This window comes from Xiphias gladius, chromosome 17, assembly GCF_016859285.1.
Source record: "Xiphias gladius isolate SHS-SW01 ecotype Sanya breed wild chromosome 17, ASM1685928v1, whole genome shotgun sequence".
Lineage (NCBI taxonomy): Eukaryota > Metazoa > Chordata > Actinopteri > Istiophoriformes > Xiphiidae > Xiphias > Xiphias gladius.
The window spans coordinates 8,431,519-8,450,126 of record NC_053416.1 but is presented as its reverse complement, the minus strand read 5'-3'; the positions used below and the strand labels follow the sequence as shown (position 1 = coordinate 8,450,126).

At 37.7% G+C, this 18,608-nt stretch overlaps 4 protein-coding genes across 6 annotated transcripts; 3 read left to right on the top strand and 1 right to left on the bottom strand.

Annotated features, from left to right (window-relative positions):
- The first annotated feature begins 449 nt into the window (after positions 1-449).
- Positions 450-1,424, top strand: LOC120802852 (olfactory receptor 1M1-like). Its single transcript, XM_040151028.1, has one exon. The coding sequence runs from the start codon at positions 450-452 to the stop codon at positions 1,422-1,424; it is 975 nt and encodes a 324-aa protein (XP_040006962.1).
- A 7,000-nt stretch (positions 1,425-8,424) lies between these two features.
- LOC120802234 (cytochrome c oxidase assembly factor 4 homolog, mitochondrial) lies at positions 8,425-10,639 on the top strand. 3 transcript variants are annotated; one of them, XM_040149815.1, is made up of 2 exons: positions 8,425-8,627; positions 9,318-10,639. In XM_040149815.1, the coding sequence occupies exon 2, from the start codon at positions 9,348-9,350 to the stop codon at positions 9,597-9,599; it is 252 nt and encodes an 83-aa protein (XP_040005749.1). In that variant the 5' UTR covers positions 8,425-8,627; positions 9,318-9,347; the 3' UTR covers positions 9,600-10,639. The 3 variants fall into 3 exon arrangements, with proteins under 3 accessions (XP_040005749.1, XP_040005748.1, XP_040005750.1); XM_040149814.1 differs by having other exon boundaries at positions 8,428-8,627; positions 9,321-10,639; XM_040149816.1 differs by lacking the exon at positions 8,425-8,627 and adding an exon at positions 8,634-8,748.
- A 2,158-nt stretch (positions 10,640-12,797) lies between these two features.
- Positions 12,798-13,808, top strand: or41a3 (odorant receptor, family 41, subfamily A, member 3). Its single transcript, XM_040151027.1, has one exon. It carries the CDS (start codon positions 12,813-12,815, stop codon positions 13,806-13,808), a length of 996 nt encoding a protein of 331 aa, XP_040006961.1. The 5' UTR covers positions 12,798-12,812.
- A 3,558-nt stretch (positions 13,809-17,366) lies between these two features.
- Positions 17,367-18,379, bottom strand: LOC120802231 (olfactory receptor 1L4-like). Its single transcript, XM_040149811.1, is given in 2 exon segments — positions 17,367-17,908; positions 17,911-18,379. Coding segments are annotated over 2 exon segments (1,011 nt in total).
- Positions 18,380-18,608: the final 229 nt, after the last annotated feature.

The following is an 18,608-nucleotide window of genomic DNA, read 5'->3' as shown; positions in this document are numbered from 1 at the left end:
ACATGTTTAATTTTCAGTAATAGGATACTGCTCATTACTGTATTGTTCATCCTCATTATTCTTAATTAGAAAGCTGGATGTTATCTCTGGAGATTAATGAAGAAGATATGTTTTCCCATGTACACAGGTCACACATGCAGTCAGTCAGTGGCTGCTACTGGTGTCAGCATCATATGGAGCCACATTGTGTATAATGATCTTCAACTAAACAGGTGCGCCAAGAGTGCACTGTGTTCTGTCCTGTCTTTTTGTCTTAATCGTAATAATACTTTATAGTCATCACTCAGGATGGGAAAATATGTTTTCAATAACAAGTTTATATGTGGTTGTTTGAAGTATGTGATTGGAAAGACAAATGCGATAGGTGATGTGTTGTTTTCCTCTTGTTCAGCCTGGAGAGATTTTACACACCATGGTCCAGGGGCCGACGCAGCCTGTGCAGTTCAACTATGTCTTTTCTCAGGACTGTTTTAAACGACTCTGTCATCATTCATCCTCCAGGCTTCTATATCATCGGATTTCAGACGTTTCCCTACATCAGTGTCTACATCATCTTTCTAGCCTTTGTCTATGTGGTTACAGTGCTGTTCAATATTTTACTGATATACATAATTGCCCTTGACAACAGCTTACACACTCCGAAATTTTTGGCTGTTGTCAACCTCGCAATAATTGATGTCATCTTGAACACAAGCACTATTCCCAGCATGATTAAGACATTCCTCTTTAAGGACAACTTTGTTCCATTCAACCTCTGTCTGTTACAAATGTATGTCCACTACGCCTTTGTATCTCTGGAGTCATATTCGCTCGCTATACTCGCCTATGACAGGTTGATTGCAATATGTTTCCCTCTGCATCAGAACTTATTCAACACACTGCCGATCGTGTCTTGTATTGTAGGTGTGACTTGGGTTTACAATCTGGGATTACTAGCCTATAGCACGGCAATCATGACTCGACTGTCTTTTTGCAATTCTCTGAGAGTGTTCAGCTATTTCTGTGACTATGCACCTGTGTTTAGACTCGCCTGTAATGATTACTCACTGCAGTGGTCTGTTGCATCAGCTTCAATTGGCAATCTGATTGGCCCCTTTACTTTTATTATTCTGTCCTATGTCAGCATCATGGTGACCGTGTTCAGGATGAAATCAGTAAGCAGTAGGATGAAAGCTCTCACCACTTGCATTGAGCACGTCATCCTTGTCGGTGTATTTTATATTCCTTTATTTAGCATTTACTTAATAGGACTGTTTATACGATCCATTGACCCAGACCAGCGCGTGCTGAGCCTGTCGCTGGCCTCTTGCATCCCCCCCTGCATTAATCCCATTGTATATTCCTTGAAAACAAAAGAGATCAAAAATAGAGCCCTGGCACTGGTGTGGAGAATGAAAACTAACCCTGTGAAAACAATGAAATGAGAACAATCCTTTTCCATCCTGAAGCGATCTGTGGAGGGTTTTAACATGAAACTGTCAAGACTGTGTTTGTGTGCGTGGGCTTGTTTTACTATATTTGTGGGGTCCGAACAACTGTATGATGTGGGGTGCAACAGCCAACCCCACAAGTTTAAATGGCTGTTTGAGGGTTGAGACTTGGTTGTAGGGTTCAGGTTAGAATTAGTGTTAGGTTAGGGTAAGGGACTAAGGGATGCATTATGTCAATGACAGGTCCCCACACAACAAGGATGTGTGTGTGTGTGTGTGTGTGTGTGTGTATGTGCATATGCATACACATACACATACACATACACATCAGCGTCAGCATTTAAAAATGACCAAGTTTCCACACATTTGCAGAGTCATGTTATTTATTCCTTATTATTCAATATGTTTTTCTTAATATTTATTTGTTGATATTCTGACATTATTTTAACAATCAGCAAACTCAACAAGTGAAAAAAATACATGTCCTAAGACCTTTTTAACCATACACTGCTGACTTATTTACACATTAAGTATACTTGTTTGTATTTGAATGTAACTCTATGATATTTACATGTTTGACTGCTCTCTGGACCTAATCTGTTACCAGCAAACTTCTCTCTGAAAAGATCCTTGACTTTCTTTAACTGTATCTCAGAAATGCATTTTGTAGAGGGCACAGCTCTCCATATGAAAACACAGGTTGACTTAAATGTTCTGTTCTTCTTGTCTAATAAAACATAATGTCTAGTTATTGAGTTTACCTGAGGTACTTGCAGAGCTTTTAAGTCAGTGTGCAAGTTGTTCCTCATTAAAAATGCATTTTGTAGTCATACTGTAGTAAGTTTAGCTAAGCTAGTTCCAATGGTTCATTACACCACAAAGAGGGCACAGCTCTCCATATGGAAATACAGGTTGACATATGTTTTGTTCTAATGTGGTTCTGTTTTGTAAAATTAGATAGAAAAACTACAATGGCACTCAGTATAGTGCATACCTCCGTTCTACTGAGTGCCTCTGTCTACCTCCAGCAGATCTGGATTATCATCTGGATCAGCACCAAATTGCAGAAACTCACTCAAACTCAGCAGCATAAATAAATCAGATTCTTTACATCTAGATCCGTATATTATTTCCCGAGAAACTGACACCAAGTGTGGTGCAAATCAGCTCAGTTCTTTTAGCATAATCCTGCTGACAAATGAACAAACAAATGAACAAACAGACACGGATGAAACCATAACTTCCTTGGCAGGGACAATGAAGACTTGCAGAAGGGAAAGGGGTACGTAGAGAAATTAACTGTTTTGGGGCTCAGATATGAACAGAATGCTGCATGATTGAAAGGAGCAGCATGTTGGACAAAATAAAACAATGACAAATATTAATTGAAATGAGACCCGTAATTTAAGCCCAGCTTTAAAGATCTGTAGTCACAAGGGGAGACTTGCCAGCGACTGTACAGTAACCAGTGGAAAGCTGAGTTTGAAGTCTGAATGGAAGTTAATGTTTGCAAAGTCTTTAAGACGGCCTACAATTCATAAAACAAAGCAGGACCGGTTGGTTAGAGCTTAAACATCTCATTTGATTGAACAAAGGATAGTCAGAGGACACTTGGTGAAGTGTCAGGGCAAAGACTTCTGGACTTTGTCTTTTGGCTCTTTGGAAGCAGGTGTAATTTGAATGAAATGACAGCCTCAAATACATTTGGACAAAATAATTTTGTAAAATGATAAAACTGAAATCTTGTCACTGTGCAGTTCCACTGAATGTCAGTAAACAATTACACTGAATTGTCACCTAGTCCCATTTGTACTCTTTGTTAGTGGACCCGTAGAGAGGCCTACTTTTATTTATTTATTCTTCTTTAGGCATTCCTGTCTGGTCGGAAACCTGTGGTCCAGTCCATTTTGTTTTTCTCTCGTGCGGCATAAATTGCACAGAACTGAGGACCATCCACATTGTACTCACTGGTTAATTTGAACAGTGAGGTTTGTTTTCATAAAATGTAGAGGAGGCAGAAATCATTATTGCATTGGTTTCTGTAATGACAAAGATGTTATGAGAGACTCTAGACAAGTGCAAAAACTTATACCACATTTTCTGAACTGTGTTTTTACAAAGTGAATGAACAGTCACAAACACATACTGTATGGTGACTTGTCTATTGCGTAATGTTCCCTGAGGATGCATTTATCATTAAACACGCCATTGTGAGCCAAAACAAAATGGCTCTAATGAGCTTGATTTGTGTTGCCATCAACACAGAATTTTGGTTAATGACTTTGTCTTTAACAAACAAACCTTTTACTGTATAAACTTCAGGCTAATTATTCTCAGTTGTAAATTTTAGGGATAAAAATAATTAAAAACGGAGGGGAATAAGGTGGGGGTGTATATCGAGTGTTTGTGTGAGGATGTCATTTTAAAACCGGTTGTAGTTAAAAATATAGGCCAATGATTTTGATGCTTGAACCGTCAAAGTACCATGTCTTCATGCTTCACCTATTAAACTTTATTTTCTGCATTATATTTTATTTTACTAAGCTTCCGTGTATCTCTAAATTATCGGTCAAATAAAAATGTAATGTTTGGTTTGAATGTAGGACAAGCTTGATCAGAATAAATAAACAGAATAAATAAACTACTTGTTTACTTGTTGTCGCTGCCCCGGGTGCCACCAAAAATCCTGAAAACGCCCCTGGTCAGCACCAAACCAACACCTATATCATGTTGGTATTTGTTTACCAATTCTTTATTTAAAGGCACACTCAAACAAAATCAGAATGGTCACCCTACCTCCAAAATTTGAAACACAAAATGAGGATGAGAAGACATCACTCCCAAATCGATTGACAGTTCTTTTAATACATGGACTTAAGAGCAGAAACGATTTTATTTCCAATAGACAACGCTAATCATTTAAATGTTTATTTAAAAGAATAACATTGGCCAGTATTTTTAATTACAATCAATTTATAAATGGTGATGTTTACCATATAGATAAAATCATGAGTCAAACAATTTTTAGTATGTATGTGGATATAGTTTAAATTTCTGTCCTAGTGCTGAGTGGGTTTCAGTGCTATTTATTATACTTTGAATGTTTTCCTGCTGTTGAGATAAAAAGCTGTGAGATGCTAAGATTCACAAAAACAATAATTAGATGTTCGTTTTATCTGCAAGATAAGTTGGAAGGCGATACACTAATCTCAATGGATACATGTTTAATTTTCAGTAATAGGATACTGCTCATTACTGTATTGTTCATCCTCATTATTCTTAATTAGAAAGCTGGATGTTATCTCTGGAGATTAATGAAGAAGATATGTTTTCCCATGTACACAGGTCACACATGCAGTCAGTCAGTGGCCGCTACTGGTGTCAGCATCATATGGAGCCACATTGTGTATAATGATCTTCAACTAAACAGGTGCGCCAAGAGTGCACTGTGTTCTGTCCTGTCTTTTTGACTTAATCGTAATAATACTTTATAGTCATCAATCAGGATGGGAAAATATGTTTTCAATAACGAGTTTATATGTATTAACCTTATATTAACCTTCTGTATTTCGCTCACAAAAATTTAAGTGTTGTTAATATGTAAATCACATTACCACCCGTCCTACGCTCACACACCCCGCTCCGCTCACAACATCATCTTATGTTTTGCTGTACTCCGCCATAGAAATTGACTGATAGATGAGACTGATTGGCTATTAATGTTCACCTGAGTCACCTGAAGGGCTTTTTAAGTCTGAGACCTGGTTAGATCAATGAAATAAATTTGAACCTTGGAGATTAGGGCTATAGTTTATTTATTCTGATCAAGCTTGTCCTACATTCAAACCAAACATTACATTTTTATTTGACCGATAATTTAGAGATACATGGAAGCTTAATAAAATAAAATATAATGCAGAAAATAAAATTTAATAGGTGAAGCATGAAGACATGGTACTTTGACGGTTCAAGCATCAAAATCATTGGCCTATATTTTTAACTACAACCGGTTTTAAAATGACATCCTCACACAAACACTCGATATACACCCCCACCCTTTTCCCCTCCGTTTTTAATTATTTTTATCCCTAAAATGTACGACTGAGATTAATTAGCCTGAAGTTTATACAGTAAAAGGTTTGTTTGTTAAGACAAAGTCATTAACCGAAATTCTGTGTTGATGGCAACACAAATCAAGCTCATTAGAGCCATTTTGTTTTGGCTCACAATGGCGTGTTTAATGATAAATGCATCCTCAGGGAACATTACGCAATAGACAAGTCACCATACAGTATGTGTTTGTGACTGTTCATTCACTTTGTAAAAACACAGTTCAGAAAATGTGGTATAAGTTTTAGCACTTGTCTAGAGTCTCTCATAACATCTTTGTCATTACAGAAACCAATGCAATAATGATTTCTGCCTCCTCTACATTTTATTAAAACAAACCTCACTGTTCAAATTAACCAGTGAGTACAATGTGGATGCTCCTCAGTTCTGTGCAATTTATGTCGCACGAGAGAAAAACAAAATGGACTGGACCACAGGTTTCCGACCAGACAGGAATGCCTAAAGAAGAATAAATAAATAAAAGTAGGCCTCTCTACGGGTCCACTAACAAAGAGTACAAATGGGACTAGGTGACAATTCAGTGTAATTGTTTACTGACATTCAGTGGAACTGCACAGTGACAAGATTTCAGTTTTATCATTTTACAAAATTATTTTGTCCAAATGTATTTGAGGCTGTCATTTCTTTCAAATTACACCTGCTTCCAAAGAGCCAAAAGACAAAGTCCAGAAGTCTTTGCCTTGACACTTCACCAAGTGTCCTCTGACTATCCTTTGTTCAATCAAATGAGATGTTTAAGCTCTAACCAACCGGTCCTGCTTTGTTTTATGAATTGTAGGCCTTCTTAAAGACTTTGCAAACATTAACTTCCATTCAGACTTTAAACTCAGCTTTCCACTGGTTACTGTACAATCGCTGTTAGCCTTTTAGGCAAGTCTCCCCTTGTGACTACAGATCTTTAAAGCTGGCCTTAAATTACGGGTCTCATTTCAATTAATATTTGTCATTGTTTTATTTCGTCCAACATGCTGCTCCTTTCAATCATGGACAGATGTACAGTAACAGCTGTCATTTATGTGTGTGTACAGTGACAAGATTTCAGTTTTATCATTTTACCAAATTATTTTGTCCAAGTTTATGAATTTGATCATATTTTGATTAAAAGTTCATAAAATGTGTTCCAGATTTGTTTTTTTAGAGGTTTGTCTCGTAAAAGGCATGCAAGTGTTGGAAAGTAACTAAATACATTTACTGATGTACAGTACTTAAGTACATTTCTGAGCTACTTGTAATTTTCTTAAGTATCTTAATGTTTTGCTACTTTATACTTAAGACTTCATACTCTTGCATTTCAGAGGGAAATACTGTCATTTTTATGGCATTACATTTATTAACAGCTATAGTTACTTGTTACTGTGCATATTAAAAATGTATATTGATATTTGAAACATATTTTTTTTAATAATAATGGTTAATAATTGTATTACTCAACCATAGGCATATTCCATGGCTCAAGAATTGCAAATGTCCACAACAATTACAGACCATCAGCAACTAAGCTATACGCTGTAGCAGCAAGCATAGTGTAATTATTTCACACTTATCGTTAAATCTGAACATTTGTCTTCATCAAAAATTATTTAGACTGAGTTCTTGTCAGTCTTTCTGACACTTTTACCTGTCAAAGCAACATGTCTGTCTCGATGACCTAGTTGCTCATTAATGTTGTATTTGATGAGATGTTTCACTAAAGAAAACTACTGCATTATTACTCTAAAAGACAGATCGATGCATCATAGAAGACGTTTTCATAGCAGCTTTGACGTGTCACCATGCAGCTAAGCCTATGAGATCATCCTGACGTCATAAACAACTATTTTCATAATTATTCTATTTACGACTTGAATACACCACGAAATGTTCTTAATAGGCTATAGGCATGTGTATTCTACAGGCTACATTAACATGTGAACATCGGACACATTTTACAGGTATGCACTGCAGAACATCACACAATACACTAAGCTGTCAGTAAGAGAGGGAACATGGACCACAAAATTGTAATGCCTGCCCTCTAGTGGCTTTCATGTGTAGACCTTGAGTGCAAGCACATACCAATGTGTTTGACTCAGGTGGATGGTGTGACAGCTACAGCTGGTCTACACAGCATTTCGACTTGGAAAGAATTTAAAACTGCACTCCAGGATAAGTATGAACAATAAGTTCAATGAAAGTCAGAGCAACATTGCACAAAACATAAACATGTCAGAAAATCCATGAGTGACTCTTTCTCAGTCTTGGATCTTAAAGTGACTTTTCCTAATCCTGTTTGAGATGCAGAATTGAAAGGGGCACAACCACACTTTGCACCATATTGTGTTATTCAACTGAATTCCTGCAAAGAACTTTCCTTTGGTTTTATTTTATAATGGCTTCGAAGTTCCTTATATTTTTTGTGTTTTTTATATTTATTATTTTTAGCCCACCAACCTTTAAACCGGGTTCTTGTATGTTAATAATCTGATAAACTCCTCACATTTCATTGACTCGTTTACGCCTGAGAGATTTGCTCGTTACAGAAACAAATTTGTTGTATTTTACTGGAAAAGACTGGGAAATGAAGGCCACCCCCACACAAATATTACTGCTGTTCCAGATACTATCCTTTTGCGGATAAAAAATAATGAAGATAGCACAATTACCGGGATTATAACACCTGCCGGTACAACTTTTAAAATTTTGTTGGCAATTTAGAAATACTGCGACCTTTTATATATATATATATATATATATATATATATACATTGTTTGGTGTGAAATTCCATAAGTCAAAGCTTCTCTTCAGCCACTTGATCTTAAAGGTGTATATTTCACTGATGGGTCGGCTACAATTAACGCACTAGACGATTTCCTCATCATTTGTCTTCTCGCCATGCAGCGGAACTGATGCCTGCATGGGCGGAGGTTTTTCACGGCTACACTTTCGTCCTCCGCTCAAATGTGTCCTCCAGGTAACGCTTACAACACTGACTGTGTGGTTGATTATGACCAGTCCGGAGTCGTGAGGGTCATGGAAACTTAATTGCAGTACCTCGACGGACAGATTCGGCCGGAGAGAATACGCAGGTGAGGAAAACGGAGAGAAACGTGAACATTTGTTGTTGGCTGGACCCATTCCCGATAATATTAGGTAACGTCTACGGAGTGTATGTAGCGGCCGAATGAAGCTTGACACAGATCGTGGCATGTAAGTATTGCAAAGTGACTATGATTAACTGTATAGCAGTTAAATGTATTGGACTAAGTGCAACGTAGTGCGGTTAAAGTGTCTAGTTGGATAAAATTTAAATGCACAAACAAAATATGACCAGATTCAAAGTGTACTTATACAGCACAGTACGTTCCACCACTGCCGTTGCATAAAGATGCGGGACACATTTATATTGTACGGATGATATAATTATTAATGAGAACAATAAATGCTTTTTTTGCAAAAGCATTTCCTGATATGTAATTAAAAAGGGCCATTTGAGACTTAAAACAAAAACCAACCATAACGGATAAGAAAATAGAATTACAACACGAAAATACCCAAAAAAAGAGCAGTACCTAATGTATCTAAATCCCTCTCAAAAATTTCAAAAAGGCTGTTTAAAGAAAGTGTGTTAAATTACTAAAGATTTTACTGCCAGAGATTTAGAGATATATTTCACTGCTTAGAGGGCAGCAAAGGCATGCTGAAGGAGCAGCTACGACTTTGTGCGGTCGCTGAGGACTCTATCAGTCGTCATATACAACATCTTGTGTTTTCCTCAGCAGAGAGTCAGCACGGTGCACTGAAACGGGATGGCGTCCCCTTCACCCCATGACCGCAGCCGGAAAGATGATGAGGACGACCCAGTTGAACGGATGATATCCCGCACCGGCTGCGCCGAGCAACATTATGCTGTCCAAGAGTGCATGGCTGAATACCAGGATTGGCGAGAATGCCGGAACCAGGTCCAGACTTTCAAAGACTGCATGATGAATTTCCAGAATGCCCGGAAAGAACAGCTGATGAAGCAGCAGACAACTTCCACTGAGTCTGCGCCCAGCTGAACTCACCAAATCACGCACACACTGGCTGGGGTGCGTTCAGGACCTGCTTCACATGGTTGAGGTGGAAAGACTGCACCTAATAATTTGTGATGAAAATAAAATATAAGCAGCTACATAAAATCCTGGCTTTAATTTTCCAGTGTGTGGTGGAGAAGGGACCAATAATGTGATTTGTCGGTCAACGTAAATGTATCACAGACTTTTCATATCAGTTTATACGTTGGCTCATAAGTATCAAGAAATTGAAGTACAGAAATGATACAGACATGTTTAAGGAAGTAAATTTTTCAATTGTACATCCCACTTAGTGCATATTTTGATAACTACTGTTTAAAAACAAATGTGAGGGTTCCATAAGGGTCAATAATGTTTGTTTACGGTTAAAAAACCAAAAAACTGATCTGCTTTAGAAATCGAGTATGTGTCATTTGGAGTGTATTGGTGGCGTCAGATTAACACTTCTTTCACAGATGTTTCAAAGAAGCGCAGAACACTTAGACATGCAGTTAACCTACATCTCTACTGTATTTCTAAGGTGAAATGTCATGGATGGGAAAAAAACCCCAAAAACTAAAGAAAACACTTCCACTGCTTGCTTGATAGCCTGAGGCTTGAGCGTACGTGCTCAGTTCAGGAGTGTTTGCTTATTTATTAATGTTCGGTCAGTTGTTCTGAGTTTGATTAACTTTAATATATTTATGGCCTCCAGTACTGCCTCTAAACCCCAGCATTTCTTCCTGGCTCAGTAACTCAACACTATGAATCTTCTTGTTAGTTTATTTGCATCTCTTTTAGCTGAAGAATAGTCTCCCAAGAGGCCAACCCTCACAGTTTCAAATCATCAACAGTCTTTTGTGTTTCAAATTTAAAACATTAACACTGAACTTGAAGACCTATTGGAAATTGGGGTTCCTGTGTGGCATAATAACTAAATCTGCGAATTTATCTTCACAATCAATTCACTTTGTTTCCATTTAGTCGGGCAATAAAGCATATGTCATAAATATAAAGGAATAAATAAGTAAAGATATTTAAATAAACTATGTTGTGTACACCATTTGTGTTATGGGGTGTAATAGTGTCAGTGAGAAATATTTAATCAACAATTCACATTTTACACTACATCAAACAAAAGCAGGTACAGTATCAGATCTCAAAGAAATCTTGAGTTGATTGTAGGATTTAGGGAGGATACGGATTGGCCGTACTGTTCAGTAAGAGTTTCACTGACTCCGTTCAAGTACCAGTGAATGCCCTTATACTGGTTTGCATGTATATGGCTCAGTGAGTGGAGAGATCAGATTAAAATCATCTATCACATCAAAAACTCAACTTCTAAAATATTGTCTGAGCAACAAACGTGCTTAAATAATGTCTCCCGTTACCAAAATGTAACTTCTCTATTTTTATTTTATAAAAACACTGTGATCGGTCTGTGAGCTGCAATGCAGGAAATCAAAGTGCTACCATGAACAACATAGCTCAACGACTCCAAAACACAGTAGGTATCATCAATTCAATAAAGGTTTTATTTGTGAAAAATGTCAAGGTTCCTCTCAAAGCCCAGAGGACATCACAGTGTGAATGGAAGTCAGTGATTAAAAAGACCTCTAGAAGGCCTACAGTGTTTAAACTTATGAACTTTGGGACAACAAAAAAATATATGCAGAATCAGTTTGATATAAGAGCGTCTTAGAACGTAGACTTGTCACCTCATTAAACATAAGCGTTGGCGGAGTGGAGAGGACTTTACTTTGCAGCCCTTCGTTTGTTAGTATGTTTGCTTTAAATAACAAATTTTAATTTTAATTTTTAGGTTTTTATTGTTAATCTTGTTAATAGGTCCAAGAGAGATTAATTAGTCTCAAATTCAAACTGTAAAAGGTCTTTTTGTCCCAGCAAAGGTCATTAGCCAGCATTCTCTGGCGATGGCTTTACAAATTGAGCCCCATAGAACCATGGCCTGTTTAATGACGGTACCTTTAGGGAACACAAAGTACCTCACTGTGTACAAAATAACACAAATGACATTTTGTAATTTCTTTAAGTTATATAGCATAAGAAATAGACGTGTCACAAAAGCACCTCTCTGTCCGGCGTATATTCATCAGCGACGTATCTATTCAGTCTACACAAGCCTCTGCCTCTTCTGAGCTCGCTGCCACTTAACCACATTCAGATCGATCAGCGATTTTATTGCAACGTTAGGAATCCTGGAAAGTACCGTAACAGTTGTTGCACTCCGTCTGCTGTCACAAGGGGTCACAGTTTGGATGAAGAAAGTTAGAATTTTTTCACTGAGCTTAGGTTACACAGAGTTTGGTGTCTGGGATGCTGCGTGTGTTTGTCTGTCCATCCCTCATGGAGGTCAAGTGCTTGGCTTCTTTCTCCCTGTGACACACAGACGAGAACTGAGAATACACATGGTGACCATTCTCTGTTCCTAAATTTGGAGTGACAAGCTTCATAAATGTCTTTTCAATCCCATTCTCAGAATAACGGTGTAGACCATCAGTGTAGGGATGGCCGCATATACTCGACACCAAAGTATAACAAAGTAATTTTGTCATATTTGTAAAATTAAAGTATTAGATTAGATTTGAGGTTTATGAGCCTGACTCAGCTGTCACTGAAACATTTTGTATGATGAGATATTATCACAGCTGACCTACTTTATTTTATTTTGCTAAGGTAGCATGGTCCCTAAATCATCATTCAGAACAATAATTAGATATTTATTTTGAACACGAGGGAAGTTCAAGTCAGAGTAAGCTATAACCCTGCTCTCCATGGATCAAATTAATGTCATTAATAGGGTACTGCAAAATGACTTTCTCTGTGACAGAAGGAAGCTGTATCTCTGGAGATCAATGAGGAAAGTATATCTCCCACTGCCCACGACTCAGACATGCCTGCTGCGTTTGGATGCAGCATCGAACAAAGCTGCTGCTAAACAACCCTTGACAGAGCATCAGGTATGTGACAGTTACAGATTTGTTTTATTTTTACTTAGCACATGTACACGTTTGACCTTACTGCGCATATATTTTATATACTGCTAATTTACACTTGCTCATCAAACTTGCATGATAATTACACGTGGTTTACAGCATTGATAGAGGTCTGTTGTACAATATGATATGATTTGTTCTTCAGACTGGAGAGCTTTTATGCAGAGACTGACCTCCAACACGCAGCCTGTGCAGTTCAACTATGTCTTTTCTCAGGACTGTTTTAAACGACTCTGTCGTCATTCATCCTCCAGGCTTCTATATCATCGGATTTCAGACGTTTCCCTACATCAGTGTCTACTTCGTCTTTCTAGCGTTTGTTTATGTTGTTACAGTGCTGTTCAATGGTTTGGTGATCTGCATAATTGCTTTTAATCATTGTTTGCACACTCCAAAATTTTTGGCTGTTGTCAACCTCGCAGTAATTGATGTAATCCTAAACACGTGTACTATTCCCAGCATGATTAAGATATTTTTCATTAAGGACAATTTCATCCCATTCAACTTGTGTTTGGTACAAATGTTTTTCTACTACACTTTTGGGACTTTGGAGTCATATGCACTTGCTATACTTGCATATGATCGGTTGATCGCAATATGTTTCCCTCTGCGTCAAAACACAATCAACACAATGCAAAACATGTCTTGTATTGTCGGCCTGACTTGGTGTTTTTCTCTGGGAATCACTGCATTTGCAACAAGTATAATGACTCGACTGTCTTTTTGCAAATCTCTGAGAGTGTTCAGCTATTTCTGTGACTATGCACCTGTGTTTAGACTCGCCTGTAATGATTACTCACTGCAGTGGTCTACAGCATCTCTTCTCACTATTTTGCTCCTTGTAGGACCCTTTACTTTTATTCTTCTGACCTATGTCAGCATCCTGCTGACAGTGTTCAGGATGAAATCATTGAACAATCGGTTGAAAGCACTGGCCACTTGTGTTGAGCATCTGATTCTTGTGGCCATATTTTACATTCCTCTCATTGCCATCTTTACTATCGGGTTTTATCTGCGACTCATTGATCCAGACCAGCGTGTGCTGAGCCTGTCGCTGGCCTCTTGCATCCCCCCCTGCGTTAATCCTATTGTATATTCACTGAAAACCAAAGAGATCAAAATCAGATTCCTGGCACTAGTAAGAAAAAATAAAATTAGCACAGACCAACATAAGCGCCTTGGAGAGCTGTTCAAATGAAAGAAAAATGTACTTCCAAAATGTTTGTGTAGAGGAAAGAGCAGAAAAAGGTTTAATTTTAGGAAAGTAACAGAGCGCTGGAACTGGTCAGAAAAAATCTAATTGGCACACAACACTGCCATTTCATACTTTAATAATTTATCCACTAGCCGCCTACGGTTTTAGTCATTTCCGATATTTCAAAATAAAATGCCCTGACTAAAAAAAGGGCTTTTACGGTAGGCCAAACTTACAAATATAAACAAATTACTGCATTACTTTACATTTTTTTCCTTTGAAGGCTTCACATAATAAATGTCTCCACATTCAAGGTCTGTGTGCTTTATTTCTTTTCAAATTTTAAATTCTTGCTAAAATGATCTCTCATTGAAATTGAGCTGGATACACTTTTACTGTACATGAAATTAGGCTTTTTTTGTGGCTGCTGAACATCAAGACTGATGTGTGAGCCAGAGCCAGGTCCAGATTGTCTGAGGCTGATTGACGACTTTCCACAATACATAGAACAAGCAGCTGATGAAGCAGCAGCCAGCCTTTTCAACAGAGCACACAGTTGACGAGGCAAAACACTCTATGTGGAGTACATAGTGTTTTGAGACGTCTTTCGGCTGAAAAGATTGGTCTCTTCACCCACAGACAGTATTTGATATAATTCCTCCAAATTATGTTTAACAAGTATAATCAGCTATATAAACCCTGGCTTGGATAGTTAAGAGCATGGGGTCTCAGGAACATTTGAGGTATCAAGTGAACACCTATGTTGACAGATGTTTGATAGCCTGCACTGCCACGTGTCCAGAAGCAGGTCCAGACTTTCAAATGATGCACGATGAATTTAAAGAAAAGAGAAAAAACAAATGAAGCAGTTGCCCACCTCCACATATGAAGCACATCATACATGATATGTTTTTGTAGAAAAGCCTACGACTACTTTTAACCATTTTCAGTGTCTGATATGAATATTTTGCATAAAATAAAACCCTGGCCTGAACTAATATGAGTGTGGGGGAGGTGGAACATTGGGGATATCAAGATGCCACTTTCTTCCACAGAAGAAGGCCCATCACTTTGCAGTTGCAGTTGTCCCATACCATGCCTAAAATATTTCAAGCTGCACCATGACAGAAGCTAAATTAAACACTTTCCCTGCAGGCTAGATGACCGGCTCAGAAGATAATACGTTTATTCTTGTTGAGTAGGTGCTTACTTCTGAATGTTGATCCATTCAGTCAGTTTTTTTTAGCACCCAGAATGACCCCAAAACCCCAAAATTTCCCCCGAGCTTACTACTGATGTTTTGAAACTCAACTGTGAACCAAGAGTTTTAAAGCATCAACACAACCCTCTGAGGAGAGAACGGATCGAAATTAATAACTCTGACTAGGATTTTAAGAGTTGAATCATGAGATCCGGTCCTACATCAGTGAGCCTCCCATCCTTCAACCTTGCTGGGGTTTTTTTTTTCTGTATCTGAAACAATCCTACACCCTAAAACCTTTCAAATCCAAGAACTAAAATTAATTTTTTGAATCTAATTTATTTTTTAATTTTGACTAAAAGGGCAGAAGCTAAGCACTTGCACTGCATATGGAATGGGGGGTGGTCAAACATGAGTGCTTAATTACTATGACACAGATCACAGCCATTATCAAAGCATGACTCCCAATTTTATTTTCATTAGTCTCACAACATATGCAACCAAAACCGTCTCGTTTTCAAAAACAGATATGGAAGAGGCAGGACATGCCATTCTACAGCCCTTTTAACACAGAATATTACTGATTACCTTTAAGCCTCCTACCAAAACTGAATGTATAGACAGGGGACTAAAAACTAAATAGCTACTGGTATACCTAGCTACTAATGTAAATAGACACATATTAGACATTGTGACACAGCAAGCCATCTTACTGTATCTCTGCTTTGGTTGCTATTTTATAATCCAGTAAAGTACAAGTACAAAACCACCAGATGGTGCAGACCCACCAGAACAGCAGACTCTTCCATCACTTCATCACTTTTGGTCAAGACTGTTTACATAATGTAAACACATCAGTCATTAGTATACCAACAGTGAAATTTGCAAAAATATTGCACGTATTGATGTGTTTACTTTTTCCCATCCTAGTGGAACTGATGGAATATAAAAGTATGATGTGATTGTCCTCTTACACCATCCAAAAAACAAAGTAAAACAGCTGCACCTTTGTCTCCACAGAGTGATATTAGCAAAGACTAAACACAATAATTATAGGTAAGATTTAAAAAAAGTAAAGGTAAGATAAGAAAAAAACTGATCCTGTGCAGGGAAATCAAAGTACCACAATGGCACAGCAGTACAATATAGGGACACATCAGACAGTATGGATTTATTAAAAGGGATAGATGTTTAACATGAATAATTAATTAATTAATTTTTCGCTGTGGATTTCGGTGATGATGTAGATGAAAAATGTACCTATGTATGATACTCACATGCCCATATGTATATGGACATGTGAGTATTCTATCAACATTTTATTCTATCAAGAATTTTATTTAAATAAATGTCTGCTAAGCCACTATCTGTCGTCGAATTTAGTTAACACAATGGTGACTGAGGGTATGACCCCTTGACGAAAGTATTGCAATATTTATTTATTTGCAGTATTACCAACTGGGTGTCTGTGGCAACGTTCCTGGAAAAAAAATGCTGTATTAAGTCACCGCTAGTGCAAACTGAACATTTCCTACTGCTGCAGCTTCACATTAAAAGCATCGAACTGGTACAAGCGGGTTGACTTTTATTATGGAGTAGTCACAGGAAATGCAAAGTGTTTGTCAGTGAGCTCAGCTCTTATTGTTCATCAAAAATGCGTCTTCAAAACGTACAAGACAACAGTCATTTTCAGGCATTTTGTGACAGCAGATCGATTGAAATATTGCAGGGAATAATGGAACAAGAAGTGAAGAGTATGATGTGATTGTCCCCTCACAACATCCAAAAAACAAATAAAACAGCTGCACCTTTCTCTCCACAGAGTGATATTAGCAAAGACTAGACACAATAATTATAAGTAAGATTTAAAAAAAAGGTAAGATAAGAAAAAAAAAACCCTGATCCTGTGCAGGGAAATCAAAGTACCACAATGGCACAGCAGTATATACTATATACTGTATACTATGGATATACTATACACCGATCAGCCACAACATTAAAACTGGTAACTGGTTGAAATGTTGTGGCTGGTCGATGTATATAGCAATAGATAAGTTGAAGTACTGTAAAATATAAAAACAAGTAGTTACTGTTCTTGGAGACACTCGCTGAGAGAGTTTGAGGAGTTCATTGTGTCACACCTGTTCTTTAAGATTACGGCAATAAAAGTCTTTTCAGAAAAGAACTGCATATGGTTTGATTCTTTTTCCTTAATTATTGTTATCTCACTCAGTGTATATTAGCAACATATGGAAATCCCAGATTTCATATTACATGGGAGATCATAGTACAACTAATGCATTATAATGAAACAATTTCCTTTGATATTCAGATTTAACAAAATACATTAAATAACACTCCTAATGTGTCAACACAGCAGTGGTAGAGTTCACCTTTTTGGAGAAGGTCGTGTTGCTAGGCCTATTTTGTTTGCAAACTTTCCTGATAGAGTTCAGCACTTCTTCTGTCTTTAAAGAGTATACAATAGGATTGAGCAAAGCTGGTATGGTGTGTGTCAAAGAGGAGTTTATGATCCTGGCATTGGGATGGATGTAGGAGGACACTGCAGCTATGTTGGTGCTCACAATTGGTATGAAGAAAATAGCCACAAGGATCAGGTGAGAAGTACAAGTTTTCAATGCTTTGAGTCGTTCTTCTGCTGATGCAATCCTGCTCAGTGCTATGGAAATGCAAACATATGTGAATGCTATCAAAATAAGAGGAAAACAGAGTACTATGATGAATGCAATCCAAGCCAGTATGTTATTAAAAGACGTGTCATTACAGGCAAGACTGAATACTGGTGCATGATCACAGAAAAAGCTTTTTATCACCACAGATCCACAGAAGGAGAGGCGGTCTATGAATCCAACAGTTAATGCAAATAAACTGGATAAAAAAACCACGCAAAAAGCAGCATTGCAGCAACAGCTGGTTTAGTCACAATACTATGGTACCTTAAAGGGAAGCAAATTGCTACAAATCTGTCATATGCCATAGTGACAAGTGTCCATGACTGCATACTTCCAAAGTACAAAACAAAGAACATATAACTTAAGCAAGCCTCATAGACAATGTATCTCCTGTCAAACAAAAATGTGTCCAAGAGTTTTGGGATGAGAGCAGTGCTTCCACACAAATCTGTCAAAGCCAGGTTGAACACAATCATGTATTTAGGTGTATGAAGAGTCTTGACCATGTAGATAACTGAGAGAAGGAGGCCATTCCCAAGAACAGTCATGATATAGACAAAACACAGGAAGACATAGTAATACTTAACATGAGGGATGTTGGAAAACCCACTGAGATAGAACTTTGCAGGTCGAACAAATGTGGCATTATACATGGTAGCAGCTTTCTCTTCTGGGTCCATTATGAATGTATGTTTCCCTAGATGTAAAAAGAAAAATTAACACAATATTTGATAAATGATGACACTGCTGCTTAATAGAAACTGTTGTAGCCAAACTCACCTCAGCAAATGTCAAGTGTGAAGTGCACTAAAGTGAGTTGTCTGTGAGAGCACTGTCATTTATATTTTATCCCTGTCACTTTGGGACAGTAGAAATGCAGGTGGCTGCGTCACATGTTCATGAATTAGA